Source organism: Rana temporaria, chromosome 1, assembly GCF_905171775.1.
Source record: "Rana temporaria chromosome 1, aRanTem1.1, whole genome shotgun sequence".
Lineage (NCBI taxonomy): Eukaryota > Metazoa > Chordata > Amphibia > Anura > Ranidae > Rana > Rana temporaria.
Window position 1 is genome coordinate 257,965,658 of NC_053489.1, and position 15,869 is coordinate 257,981,526.

At 43.0% G+C, this 15,869-nt stretch overlaps 1 protein-coding gene across 1 annotated transcript in view; it reads right to left on the minus strand.

Moving 5' to 3' along the window:
* Positions 1-8,799: 8,799 nt before the first annotated feature.
* The window catches only part of RABGGTA (Rab geranylgeranyltransferase subunit alpha), a 65,879-nt gene continuing 58,809 nt past the window's right edge, over positions 8,800-15,869 (minus strand). The window contains exons 16-17 of the mRNA XM_040354773.1: positions 15,645-15,732; positions 8,800-9,000 (exon numbers count right to left, since the gene is read on the minus strand). Of these exons, the coding sequence (XP_040210707.1) occupies positions 8,852-9,000; positions 15,645-15,732 (237 nt within the window). The 3' untranslated portion in view covers positions 8,800-8,851. The remainder of the gene's footprint in view (positions 9,001-15,644; positions 15,733-15,869) is intronic.

Consider the following 15,869-nt stretch of genomic DNA (forward strand, 5'->3'; position numbering starts at 1 on the left):
AATGAATTAGAGCAGAGACTGCAAGCCAGGCCTTCTTGTCCATCAAAAAAATATAATTACAAATATATTAAAAAAAATATATATATTTTTTTAAAAAAAAGGGGGGTTCCTATCTGGGCCCCTGGGGACCCCCGGGCCCCTTACAGGTGTACTGCCTGTACCCCCCTGATGGCGGCCCTGGTCATAAGTCTCCATTGCTGTTATGAGGGCTGACATCTCCTGGGTGTTAAAAATTTTTTTCCTCCTCTGCCTGTGGGGAACGGGAGTAGCCATCTCACAGCAAATGTACCTTCCCTGGGGGGGGAATAAAACTGGATGTACATTTGCATCGGCTGGGCGTAAGTTGGGCCGGCGTATCTCTGTAAGTTGGGCCGGCATAGTTGTGAGCATGCTCAGAAGGGAACGAACGTACTGAGCATGCTCCGTTCAAGATACGCCGGGCGTAAATCACTGCTCCACGTTCAGAACATCATTTGCATAAGGTCACACCCACTTCCACTTACGCCGAGGAAATTAAGTTAGGCCGGTGCAAAGTTAGGCACAAGTGCTTTGTGAATACCCTACCTGCCTCTCCACGCTGGTCCGGCGTAGTGTAAAAAAGATGCACTACGCCGGTCCAAAGATGCGCCATTGTACATGAATCTGGCCCACTGTATTTAAGCATATAAGCTCCGTTTTGTGTTGAAAAGAACTGTGAAATCTAAAACTCCGGTGGGTGTAACAAGATGTCCGCTTGCACCCTTCACACTCTATCATTACTGTGCAGGAGTGTGGGGTGTAGCAAGATGGTGGCAACGGAACATCACTTACGGAGCAATCTGTGATGGGGAGCCGAATGTGATAGTAAGGGCCCTTTCACACGGAGCGGATCCGTATGAGCTGTCGGCGGACAGGGCGGTGCAGAGAACGCCCTGTCTTTCCTCCGCTCCCCCCTATGGGGAATCGGATGAATACGGACCGCGTGTCCATATTCATCCGATCCGTTCCGCCAGACGGAAGAAAAATAGGGTTTTCTTCCGTCTGAAAAAGCGGATCTTTGCGGAGGCGGATCGTTACGGACGTTAGCGTATGCATCATCCGCTAACGTCCACAATCCCATAGGGATACATTACAAGTCCGTAAACAGACTTGTAAAAAACGGTCCGTTTGTCCGCACGTGTGAAAGGGCCCTTAGTGAAATTCTAGAACAGAAAAAGGATTTGACAGGATTCTAGCATCCCCCTACTCTATTAAGGAAAAGCATGTTTATTTTGTTGCTCTTGGAGAGCTATACTCACTTCCTGTCTGGTAAAGCTTTGTCAGCAGGACAGGAAGTGAGGGGAAACCTTTCTAATAAAGCTACTGATAACAGTAAAAACCTGATGGAAGGTTAGTTATATGACAGAACAGGCTCTAAATCTATAATCACCAATAAAATAACTTTATATGAACTTTAGCACCCTAACCAGGAATTTAGCTAACTGCATTCATCACGCACCACTAACAGGTCAATGTTTCCAATATTAGAGGGAACTACAAATGTGTGTTCTTTAATCACAGCAGTAAAGGAAGACAAATTATTTTAGCAAGGATTATGCTAAAAGGTTTGGATAACATCACCTGTCAATCATCACTGTGGTCTGGTATGAAAAAAATTCCGTAAGAAATGTAAACTAAGCAGGACAAGCAACCAGGGGGTGGTCTCTAAACTATCAGGAGGTGTCAAAAAATCAGATAAGGGACTTCCATTAGGAGGAATTCTGAAATTCTTTCCGAGATGATCCACTCTCAATTGTATAAAAACAATTGCCTATAAATGTATTTACTCTCATTAGTATCCATGCATGTTAATATACCCACCTGTATCAAATCTATGCATGTTAGTGACTATCATTTAAAAGAAATGGCTATGAGATGAATGTCTCTGCTGAGTTTAGGAGTGTAGTAGGTATCTAATCCTGTGGGTACAATGACAATGACAAAAATCTCTCGGTTCCTCTGAGTAAGTGTTGATTCATAAAGAAGCTCTCCTAGGTGTGTTTTGACTCCAAACAGGTGGAACGGGTGTGCAAATAAGAAGGAGGAAAAGACACCACCTTTTTTCTTGTCTGGTGAGTCCAGGCACAGCATAATTATCTATAAATGATAGGTTAGCCATGGTCTTAACTACTCTTATTAATTATTTATAAGGCCAATCTGTTCCCTTACAGCGTGCCAGTAAAAAAAAAAAAGTTACAGTCTAGTCACAAACAAGTTAATGCTTCTGAGGAGACTATCATCATTCGTAACATGGAGGAAAACATACTTAAGTGGTGATAAATCTGCTCTCTCCTAGTACCATGCAGGAGGTCAGTAGAATGTCAGGGAGGTAGTGAGAGAAAACGGACCATGATGTCACACCAAAAAGATGTTATGTAATATTTAAAAAAAAATTAACATAATATGTATATACAGTATCTCACAAAAGTGAGTACACCCCTCGTATTTTTGTAAATATTTTATTCTATCTTTTCCTGAACATTGAAGAAATTACACTTTGCTACATTGTAAAGTAGTGAGTGTACAGCTTGTATAACAGTGTAAATTTGCTGTCTCCTCAAAATAACTCAACACACAGCCATTAATGTCTAAACCGCTGGCAACAAAAGTGAGTACACCCCTAAGTGAAAATGTCCAAATTGGGCCCAATTAGCCATTGTCCCTCCCTGGTGTCATGTGACTCGTTATTGTTACAAGGTCTCAGGTGTGAATCGGGAGCAGGTTTGTTAAATTTAACGTTATCGTTTTCACTTTCTCATACTGGTCACTGGACATTCAACATGGCACCTCATGGTAAAGAACTCTCTAAAGGATCTGAAAAAAAAGAATTGTTGCTCTACATAAAAGATGGACTGGACCAAGGATCAGACACCTTTTTCCACTAAAGGGCCGGATTCAATGTATGTGAATGCATTGAGGGCCGCATTCACCTGCCAAAAAAAGAAGATGGGGGTAAAATGGTGGCTGTTGCCAGGGGGGGGTACAGTGGTGGCTGTGGACAGGGGAAGGATACAGGGGTGGCTGTGGACAGGGGGGTACAGAGGTGGTGGTAGACAGGGGGGGAGATACAGAGGTGGCTGTGCACAGGGGGGATACAGAGGTGGCTGTGAACGGGGGGGGGGTACAGTGGTGGCTGTGGACATGGGGGGGAATACAGAGGTGGGTGTGGACAAGGGGGGTTTCAGAGGTGGCTGTGGACAAGGGGGGGGGATACAGAGGTGGATGTGGACTGAAAGGGGATACAGAGGTGGCTGTGGTGGGGGATACTGGGGGGATACAGAAAAACAGACCAATCTAAGTGCAGCAGTATTATAAGGTATTTAACCACTTAGTAACTGCCCTATAGCCAAAATACGGCTACAAGGCGGTTCCCTTACTCTGGGAGGGCGTCAATATACGTCCTCCCGGAGAATCAGACCCCAATGGAAGCGGCTCTTTACCACATGATCGCGCCGTCAAATGACGGCGCGATCACTTGTAAACAAACCGGCGTCATGTAATGACGCCGGTTCCTCCCTCTCCTCTCTGTATCGTTCGGTACAGTGTGAGAGGGTGGGGGGAGCGGGTGGCAGCAGCAGCACTGTGGCTGGATCTGTGACAAATGCAGTCATAGATCCAGCCATCCCTCCCTACCCCCATACTCTGCAATACCCCCCATACTCTGAAATACCCCCCCCATACTCTGCAATACCCCCCCCATACTCTGCAATACCCCCCCCATACTCTGCAATACCCCCCCCATACTCTGCAATACCCCCCATACTCTGCAATACCCTCCATACTCTGCAATACCCCCCATACTCTGCAATACCCCCCATACTCTGCAATACCCTCCATACTCCACAATACCCTCAATACTCCACAATACCCCAATACCTTGCAATACGTCGTCTATGGGGATTTTTAAGTAGCGAAATTTGGCGCAATTCCACGAGCGAGTGCAATTTTGAAGGGTGACATGTTAGGTATCTATTTACTCAGCGTAACTTCATCTTTCATAGTATGCAAAAACATTGGGCTAACTTTACTGTTTTGTTTTTTTTTAAGCACAAAAGTTTTTTTTTTAAAAACACGCGTTCAAAAAATTGCTGCGAAAATACCGTGCAAGATAAAAAGTTGCAACAACCGCCATTGTATTCTCTAGGGTCTTTGAAAAAAAAACATATATAATGTTTTGGGGTTTTATGTAATTTTTTAGCAAATAAATGATGATTTTTCCATGTAGGAGAGAAATGTCAGAATTGGCCTGGGTGCTCCAGAACGCCTGATGGTGCTCCCTGCATGTTGTGCCTCTGTATGTGGCCACGCTGTGTAAAAGTCTCACACATGTGGTATCGCCATACTCGGGAGGAATAGCAGAATGTGTTTTGGGGTGTAATTTGTAGTATGCATATGATGTGTGTGAGAAATAACCTGCTAATATGACAGAAACTAGAATTTTATTTTTATTTTTACAGAATTTTCAGGCTTTTTTCTTTTATAGCGCAAAAAATAAAAACCGCAGAGGTGATCAAATACCACCAAAAGAAAGCTCTATTTGTGTGAAAAAAAGGACAAAAATTTCAGATGGGTACAATGTTGTATGACTGAGTAATTGTCATTCAAATTGTGAGAGCACCGAAAGCTGAAAATTGGTCTGGTGATTAAGGGGGTTTTCGAGCCCAGTGGTCAATCAAGTAGTAATGCACTCATTCGAAATAGGATTAAAGCAGGTACATCATGGTAAATGTCAGATAGACAGCAGGATTCCAGGACGATCATCCAGGCAGCGCTGTGTAGTCTTGCGCGGTGGTGCCAGTGGTTTCCGGTGTCCCGGGCTAGAACATACAGGGCGCAGGAGGAAGTCGTCATTCAGGAAGTTCCTGGCCTCAGTAGGGGAAAGCTGTGACATGCACGTGTTCGGAGCATGCATGCTCCTTCATCAGGCTTAGTCGTCGGCCATCTTAGGTGTGGTATATAGAACTGGCAGGGCAGGCGGGCCAATCAGATCATGGGGCCACCCCCCCTTTCAGTAATCACGCACACCAGGGAAGCCAAGGGGCGGGGATTGGACATGAATACAAACCATTTAGAACACATATACACACACAGTGTAAAGAAGACACACAGAGACAGGAAATACAGTCCTGATCAAAAGTTTAAGACCACTTGAATAATGGCAAAAAAATCATATTTTACATTGTTTGATCTTAACAAGGTTCCAAGTAGAGCTTCAACATGCAACAAGAAGAAATGAGAGTGAGTCAAAACATTCTTTGAGCATTTAATTTAATGAAAACAACGAATAAACTTTTGATCAGCTGAAAAACAGCCTGTTTCAGTTTATTCGTCGTTTTCATTAAATTGAATGCTCAAAAAATGTTTTGTCTCACTCTCATTTCTTCTTGTTGCATTTTGAACAGTACTTTATATGACAGAATTGATCTCCAAGTATTCATTTAAGCCTCCAGGCTGGAGGGCATCTAGGGTATAAATTCAGAAAATTGCCCTCTCGCAGGGACGTTTAAAAACGCTCTGCAAGAGGGAGAGTCCTGGGTATCTACCCAGACCCAAAGTCCATCATTGGAGCCCTAATGGAATTCTTTGAAATGCCTAGGGATACTTAGGTTACAATTTTCTTCTACTGACCTACGGTGCTCACCGAACTACCGAATACTACGGCCGATGTAGAGCAGACCACAGGGACAGGAGGCACAATATATTACAAAGTCGGAAGAGCAATTATAAAATTAGTTTAGGAGGTATGTTTTTCCCTGGTTAAAGATTTCTGACGGTGGATAACAAATTTGCAAGTCGGGCATTGTAATTTTTTGCATTGATACATGCCTTTAATTGAAAGGACGGTCAAGAATGGTGTAGGTTTTGGATTTTAGTTTGCTTGGTGAAATATTTTATGTTTCCAGCCTTCCGATATGTGATACTGGGTGCACTCAGGAGGCATGTCGTTAGCAAGGGGTCCTCTATCAGTATCCCCCAGTGTTTTCGAAAGATCCCTTCCATCTTTTTGTGCTGGGAATGAAATTGAGTTATAAACCTGGTGGTGTGAGGTTGAGTGGAAAGTGTTGGTTCAGTATGTGAGGGAGATTTGGAATGAGTGATGGGGGTTTCGCCATCTAAAAAGTTGGCAAACACTTCCTCCACCAAGGCTGAGGGGTACCCTTCGTCCTCAAATTTGGTTTTGAGAAGGTTGCCTTATGTGATATAGTCTGGGTTTTTTAGTACAATTTTGTTTCAAACGGTTGAACTGGCTTTTTGGGATGTTGGATCAGGGACGATCCTAGGGTCACAGGTGCCTGTGTGCAGAAATATTTCTGGCGCCCCCACATGGGCATGGTAATTTTACTAACTCCTCCTCTTTACAAATGTTTCTATGACAAGGACTCAACCACAGAGATGCTCCCCCACAAACTATTTATTACCCTGGGATCCTTACATGATCTCTTAACAATAAAAAAAATACAGGAAGAGAAGCACAGTACTCTATTGGGACCTGAAGGGGGCCTCTCTGATGGACACAGAGAGGTCTTCTGTTAGAGCCCCCAGACATACTACAGACATGATACAGGAGATGGTCAGGGACTGCAGATATAGTACAGGAGACGGCCAGAGACTGCAGACATAGTACAGGAGACGACCAGAGACTGCAGGCATAGTACAGGAGATGGTCAGAGACTGCAGACAGTACAGGAGATGACCAGAGACTGCAGACACAGTACAGGAGATGACCAGAGACTGCAGACATAGTACAGGAGATGGTCAGAGACTGCAGACAGTACAGGAGATGACCAGAGACTGCAGACACAGTACAGGAGATGACCAGAGACTGCAGACATAGTACAGGAGATGGTCAAAGACACATCAGTTCTGGACGGACACACACCTATGCTCAGAACACTAGTTCTGGATGGACACAAACAAGGAGAGAAGGAGGGAGGGAAGAACTCTGCCACTTCGGCGCCCCCACCTCTGCAGGCGCCTGGGTGCAAAGCACCCTGCCTAGGATCGGCCCTGTGTTGGATTTCCATCTAGAGTGGTGGAAGCTTTGATAATGTAAATATACATTTCTTGCTGTGTGTTTTATGTAATTTTTGGCATACATAGCATTGTCAGTATGACAGCTCCAGATCCAGAAACGCCAAACGGTCAGGGCTACAGACGGACATGAAGGAAAGGCCTAAATCATTGGAGTTACAATGGGAGACTAATTGTTCTACATGTGGTCCGGTCCTATCCCAGAATTACAAAGGTGGGTGTGGAAAAGGGGGGATTACAGAGGTGGCTGTGGACAGGGAAGGGGGGATACAGAGGTGGCAGTGGACAGGGGGGTGATACAGAGGTGACAGTGGACGGGGGTTCAGAGGTGGCTGTGGATGGGATAAAGAGGTGGCTGCGGATGGGGGGGGGGATAAAGAGCTGGCTGTGGACAGGGGGGGGGATACCAAGATGGTTGTGGACGGGGGAGGATTACAAAGGTGGGTGTGGATAGGGGGGATTACAGAGGTGACTGTGGACAGCGGGGTAAAAAGATGGCTGTGGACAGGGGGGGGGGGGTAAAGAGGTGGCTGTGGACAGGGGGGAATTACAAATGTAGGTGTGGAAAAGGGGGGATTACAGCGGTGGCTGTGGACAGGGGGGGGGGATACAGAGAAAGCTGTGCACAAGTGGGGTACAGAGGTGGTTGTGGACAAGGGAGGGGGGCTACAGTGGTGTCTGGGGTCCATACAATATTAAAGATGGCCCTGAATATTCCTACATTTTTTACTTGTTTAATAATGTCATCTGAATGTGTCTGTGTTAGATAATAAAAATGCAGCTATATACCTCATTAAGAGTGCCGCCGCTCTCTTCTCCTCATCTGACAATTGCAACGGGGGGAGAATGCCATTAGTCAGGAATGGAGGAGAGAGGCGGCGAGTCATCTGAGTGGCACTCTTAATGCGGTATATAGCTGCATTTTTATTATATAACACAGACACTTTTGATGGATAACATTATTAAACAGACAACCACTTGTCCACGTGAATTAATTACAGGCACTGACAGGCTGGAGTTTAAGCGGCGGTGGGCCGCGAGTTGGCGGTTGCTGGCCTAGGCGATAAGAAGATTGCCAAGATCCTGAAAATGACAGTGGCAGCACATTGGCCAAGACCATACAGTGGTTTAACAGGACAGGGTCCACTCAGAACAGGCCTCACCATGGTCGACCAAAGAAGTTGAGTGCACGTGCTCAGCATCATATCCAGTTGTTGTCTTTGGGAAATAAATGTATGAGTGCTGCCAGCATTGCTGCAGAGGTTGAAGGGGTGGGGGAGTCAGCCTATCAGGGCTCAGACCACGCTGCACAATGCATCAAATTGGTCTGCATGGCTGTCATCCTAGAAGGAAGTCTCTTCTAAAGATGATGCACAAGAAAGCCTGCAGTCATTGGCTGAGACCGCTCATTGGATGCCTCTTCGGCTGACTTCTGTTGAACTGGCTGCTGTACACAAGGGCCAAATGTTGTCCGGTTTCTATTGAACTGGCCAATACCGCCTGAAATTCGCCAGTGTGTGTGGGACTTATACCTGCCACACAGACAAATAAGGTTTCCCCCTCCACCAGGCAGGACTGTTTTGTATGGCAGAGCTGTGTAAATCTCATGACTGAATGGGCAGAAATATAAATTATTTAAGCAGGTAAAGTAGCTTTGTATTTCACCTGTGATTAAGATTAGGAATTTTCCCAAACCTTCCACTCTAGTCTTCCATGGTAAACCACCACTACACAATAAAGACCACAAAAGCCAGTGTATACGGTTTATTGATGTAGGACACAGACTGCCATAATAAATAAGTCAGATTTCGATAGTATCCACCTGTGGAAGAAAAGCCTTCAACTGATCTTGTACATCTGCGATTTCACACAGGGGGTTTCCTTGTAAACGTAGCACTGAGAGGCGAGGACAGCTGACCAACGATTGGAGGTCTGAAACTTTCGATATTTCTAAGATAACCAGTTAAGGCAAAACAGATTTCTGAATTGTAGACTCAGTCCTCAATCATATTTTATATTTAAAGAAAAGTCCGGTAACCATAAATGCAAGACAAGAAACACACCAGATAAATAGAGGGAGCATACATTTGTATGAGCCTTACAACAGATGTCATGTACCCAACTCCTAACAGAGAAACTTCTACTGAAGCTGAAACAGGACACTAGGAAAAATTGGGATTTATTTTTATTCAAATAGCTTTTATTTCTTGTGAGAAATACAATGACTTACTCCACCCTCCACTGTTAAGCCATTAAGCATTCCAGAGCTAATACATTTAAATGACTGAACTATGAAACTGGAAGTGATACATTTAATAATTTCCTAGTGTTACAATTTAGGTAAGGTAGCAGCGTGGCATGCATTTGCACAACTGAATAGAAAATGGATTGCTAGTTTTTTTTCTTTGTTATCATACACACAGGGGTTGATTTACTAAAATTAGATTGAGCAAAATCTGGTGCAGCTTCTGCATAGAGAAACCAATCATCTTCCAGGTTTTTTTTTTTTCCAAAGCTTAAGGGCTCTTTCACACGGAGCGGACCGTTTCTGGGTCCGCTCCGTGTGTCCGCGGGGATCCCCGCTCAGCTGTCGGCGGATAGGGCGGTCCCCGCACACAGTGCAGGGACCGCCCTGTCTCTGCTCCGCTGTCCCCTATGGGGGACCGGATGCAGACGGACCGGTCTGTCCATCTGCATCCGGTCCGTTCTGCCGAACGGAAGAAAAATAGGGTTTCTTCCATTCGGAAAAGCGGATCCCGACTGACGCGGACGCTAGCGGATGCTCCATCCGCTAACGGACGCGTTCCCATAGGGATTCATTACAAGTCCGTTAACGGACTTGTAATGAGCAGACGAACGGTCCGCTAGTGTGAAAGAGCCCTAACTGTCAAGCTGAAGTTAGAAGCTGATTGGTTTCTATGCACAGCTGCACCAGATTTTGCACTCTCCTGTGTAATTATGGTCATACACAGGTCGAATTTCGAAAGATCTTTCTTTTGTAATGCGACGTTGCCACCATTGATTTCGAAATTCGAACCGACCAAACCTTAAATTTCACCTCATGCTCCTACAGAAAAGAACTTTTGTGTCTGGGAATCTTCTTTCTTTCCGGGAATCTTCTTTCTTTCCGGGAATCTTCTTTTCTTTCCGGGAATTTTCTTTTCTTGCACAGGCGCATTTCTTTTTCGATTACATTTCTCGCACGATTCTCCCATCATTGATTAGAAAATCATTTGTTTTGAAAAAAAAAATCCAACATGTTGGATTATTAAAATTCGATGGCCGCACGAAAATCGACTGTTGCTGCAGCCCACTAATAGTGCCAAATACAAATAAAAATTCTTAGATAAGATTTTCGAAAGAAAGTTCTTTCGAAATTCAACCCGTGTATGGCCAGCATTAGGCTCCATTCACACTTAGGTGATTTCTTTGCGATCCTGCCCGAAGTTCAAAAACTTCTTTTGGACTACACGCAACCCACGATTTTGATTGCACGATTTTGCAGCAATTCTTTGCTTGACAATCGTGGCAAAATCACTCTGCGTTTGGGGAGCCATTAACGTTAATTATACGTCATTTCGCATTTCAGCCATTAGAGGCGCGTGCGAGAACCGGGAGCTGTGTGTGTAAACACACAGCTCCCGGTCCTGTCAGGGAGAGAAACTGATCACTATAAAAATGCCAATGGTCCCAAAAATGTGTCAAAAGTGTCCGTAGTGTCTGCCATAAGGTCGCAGTACCGATAAAAATCGCTGATCGCCGCCATTACTAGTAAAAAAAAAAAAAATATTAATAAAAATGCCATAAAACTATCCCCTATTTTGTAGACGCTATAACTTTTGCGCAAACCAAATCAATAAACGCTTATTGCGATTTTTTTTTACGAAAAATATGTAGAAGAATACGTATTGGCCTAAACTTAGGAAAAAAATCGTTTTTTATATACTTTTGGGGGATAGTGCAAAAAATAAAAACCGCAGAGGTGATCAAATACCACCAAAAGAAAGCTCTATTTGTGACGCCAATTTTGTTTGGGAGCCACGTTGCACGACCGCGCAATTGTCAGTTAAAGCAACACAGTGCCGAATCGCAAAAAGTGGCCCAGTCATTGACCAGCAAAATGGTCCGGGACTGAAGTGGTTAAGAAAGAATGGCATCACAAATGTGTCCCCGTGTTTTGGCGCGATTGTGAAATTGCCTATCAGATTTACGGTGATTCCGCCCGCAATTTAAAAATCGCCTTAGAGTGAATGGACCAAGTGTAAATCAACCACTCTGTGTATATAGAAAAAGCAGGGATAATAAGCCACTAACAGGACAAGGAAGTAATAAATTATACTATGCTGCTAGCATTTTCAGAAAGAACGGTCAGCAACTGCAGCTCATATATTACTTTAAGTAAAGATTTGCTTTAATTTGAGAGGTCAGACAATGGCAGGAAGGCCATGTGTTTGTAATGTTTGCAGCACATTTTTGGTGTTATTTATTTTATGCACTTACATGCATTTGTGATGTGTTCCAGTATGAAAAATGCTGCATGCTATGTTTTACAGTGCAGCAATGGTGTAAATTTAACTCATTGAAATACGATAATTTTCTTGCAGATGCATTCATAAAGCGTTTAAAAATGCATTTAACTGCCTATGGTTTGGCCAGTTGCCGTCTCCCCACAGTACATTTACTGCGGGCGCGCAGCATGGGCAGGTTGGATCACGTACATGTACGTCTACCGGCCTGGGGCATGCATCACGAGGTTTTTTGGGACCACAACTCTCAATCGCTATGCAATCACATGATCATAATGTCAACAAAGATCTTATGAAAGAATGCCGTTCATAACAGCTGTGCTTCCTATAGATATGCTGTGATTGGCCCAGACCTAACACAAGGTACTGGGGCCAATCACAGTACCCAGTACCATGTGATTAGCTGTACCCAATCACAGATCACTAGTAATCACAGTTGTTATGAATGAAATCCATTCAGCACAGTTTAAAACATTGCTGCTACAGTGATCATCTCTGTACCACAATCACCATATTAAAAAAAAGTGCCTGAACAAGGATCTTCACATCAGGATCACCAGATATTATTTTAATGAAAGCTGTAGATTTATAAAATTTTGAATTAAATTAACATGTTAAAGTGTATATAAGATTTTTTTGTGATTGGGTTTCACATGTTCTATGAATGCCAGTGTAACGGAGTATTATTCCTGACTATGTGCTCCCCTTTTTTGATAGTGAACAATGTAATAGGCATGTCAATATACAATGTAAGAAAAGCTCATAGTTAGAATTCTGTGCTGACTAGCTGAACTGAATGCAGTGGAGTTGTGAAGCTGCCCCCTTTTTACTAGGTACTCTTCACCATGTGTACGGAATATAAAGCACATCAAGTGTTCACAACTACACAAATGTGCCTATTCCTGATTTCACAAGTGCAGTTTTCTCTATAAATCCATTGCCATTCTTTATGTCAGATTCAGATTTTGTTCTTTGTACGAGGCAAAACTATCTGAAAATTGCCATTTTTTAGATTTTATTTCTAATTCAATGTTTCCATAATTGTGGAGAAATATTGCAATCATATTTAAACTGATTAAGAGTCTTTTCCCTATGATCAAATAATACCATAAAAGACTGGAACAGAAAAAGAAAATGTTCAATATACAGCAAGTAGTATATACTCTAGAGACAGAGTGAAACAATGTATTTTTTTTTCAATGTACAGTCATGAATATGGCCTGCAATTGACTAAATGTCCGCGCACCTGGTTCCATTTTTCACCAACATGACTGAACTGAAATGTGTACAGACAAGAATATATTTGTTCAAAAATAGGGTTCTATTTTTATAGTGCATGCATATACCTTCATGGGGAAGTAGCAAAAGTTGATGGTGGAGCCGGAAAACAGAACCTGGGGTAATGGGAGTTGATGGGGCTGGCACTGATTGTGGTAGTGAGGGGTATGGGAGATGATGAGAAAAGGGATAGGAGATGCTGGAGCAGGACAGCTAGGCTTGTGTTATGGGGAAAGGGAGTTACCGCTCTAGGTGGGTATGCTTAGCAATCAATGACTTCTCAGGAGACCAAGGGTGCCGGCAATGCACGACGCAAGTAGTAGAGAAATTGAATGGACAGCCGCACTTCAAAAAACCTTTGATGGTTGTCTTCATTGTAAAACAAATAAAAAATAGCACTACAAAACACAGCCAAAAAGATGGGGATAGCAGCCTACGCGTTTCACACTATCAGTTAGTGCTTAATCATGGCTCATGATTAGGCAATAACTGATAGTTTTACAATAAAGACAACCATCAAAGGTTTTTTGGAGTGCGGCTGTCCATTCAATTTCTCTACTACTATAGGCTTGTGTTATGGTGAGTTAATAACGAAGTGGTGAGGGATCAGCCAAGAATGGGACATATGAGATATAAAAACAAATGAGAAAGAGTGTTTGGACAGCAGATCACAGACAACAAGGGGTGAAAGGAGTCAACAGAAGCAGATCGTGGTCAGGAGGTGAGCAAAGAGTAGACACCAGTTGAAAATTGTGGATGTGGAAGGCAGACAAGAGAATATTGTGAAGAAGGAGCAGAGCAGGTATAAAAATGGCTCTCCTTTCTTCCTGTAAACAGTTCATACCCTTTCCGTACCCATATATGCACCTATGAAAAGGTCATTTCTGTACTTGCTGAAAATGTTCTTACCCTGCAAGATGAAAATATCATGTATCCATCACATCGAAGGGCTGGTAAGCATCACTCTATTATATTTTGTCCTTAGGTTGAGCTATCCTTTAATCCTAGTGATAGACTGTATTGTATATGTCAATTTTGATTTTGTACATAGTTACACTTCAATATTTGTAAAAAGACTTATAGCTTTGGGTCCTTGCCACCTGTGCTTGCAGATAATCGTTAGAGCTTTGTAATTCTACGCATTCTTACAAGACCGCATGGCACGAGCCCAAACATAATAGAAACATTTTGTGAAAAGCTGCTTGGGACCGATTGATGAGGAGACCTTGTAAAGGGATCAACCCAGCCACTGGTTAGTCTCCCTGAAACTTACTGATAAGCTCACCCATCTATTTATTGCACAAAAGGAATGCCAAGTCATTTAGCAAGATATAAACAAACAGTCTTATAACCCATTACGCCCTAAGCTTTTCCACCTGCTAAAAGATAAAGGCTTATTAAAGACAAATAATTACCTCTTTGTATGATGTCATGGGTTCCCAGGTACAACCAGACCCTCAGCTATGCCTCCTGGGTCCCCCTGAGTCTTAAGGGCCATACACACAGGCCAAATAACGGGCAGTATCAGCCGGTTCAATAGAAACCGTTCAACATTAGGCCCATGTGTACGGCAGCTGGTCTGAAAGTCAAAAGGGGCATGACCGAAAAAGGTCTTCTGATCGGCATCCGATCAGCAATGGCTGAGAGCGCTGATCGATGTGTTCTGACGGGGCCGTCCCCTGTGAGAACAAAATAGCTAAGCGGGAGATTGCTGTATTAACATCGCGCATGATTAGTACAGTGGCTCCTCCCGAGCTTTTCAGGTTTTTTTCGTTCAGCCAGATGGGTTAAATGACAAAAAAAACAACAACAATAGTGTGCATTAGGGTTTAGAATTAAACTTTCATCTGAACATATTTTTGCATAACATATTGTTTACTGCCCTGAGGCTGATAGCTAAGGTGCGAATCCAAACTTTGTTTGTCTATCTTACAACAACTCAAGGAAGAGATTAATAACATGCTTCCGCATAACAAATTGATCTATGGCCACAGAAGATGCCAGGAAATTTTCAAAAAATGTGGAGTATGTGGCAGGCAGATACTTCTACTTGGTGTTCATGCAACTCCTATTCTATTTTTTAGCTCATAGCTAAAATCACAAATACAGTCAATATCCTCCATATCTCACACAGTAATGCAGCGCAACCATCAATGTAAATAGCATCACAGGTATCTAAAGTACACACAAGCCATGTACACTTCTGTATGCCATGTTTTCAACTGTCATTAAAAAAAAGCAAAACACACATAACCTAGTAAAGTCACATCCAAAAGTGATGGAACAATTTTTAGGTCACATATAAAAAGGTACAACGTTTAAAATATGAAAAAAATATTAATTGGATTAGGATAGGATAGGAATAAGATATGCCAGGATAGTGATAGGATAAGAGTGTTGCACAATTAAAGGCAACCCATCACGCTAGACATATTGGAGCTGCCATTACTACCCCGTTTTTTCACTACTACTGAGTTGTCCTGCAGCAGGAAATCTATATGGGTAGAATCATCGAAGCTGCCATTACAGACTTGTTTTACAAGGGCTATTCTGTTATAACATCACTACCATCATCATCTCATATGCCGATGTCTGTTTGGAGTCCATGACTTGGTAGTGATGTTATAACAGAATAGCCCTTGTAAAACAAGTCTGTAATGGCAGCTTCGAAGCTTCTACCCATATAGATATTTTTTATTACCACATTTTTACTGAATTCTGTTCAACAGTACATCCCTCTCCCAGAGCTTACCAATATCAAAGAACATGTTGTACCAATATAAAGGATACTATTGCACTGTAGGGACAATTCCTCTAGACGTGGTAAGTTCCACTCTCCTTCCAGATATGAAACCTCATTATTATCAACTTCAAGCACCTGCAAAACAAAATATTAGAATAGAATAAAACCAAACTGCAGGAGACCAGCTTCAAGCATGGAGAGGACAGCCGCTGATCTTCTTCATATAGCTACAGACAGTAATGCACAAGTCTCAAACACATACTCAATGCTGA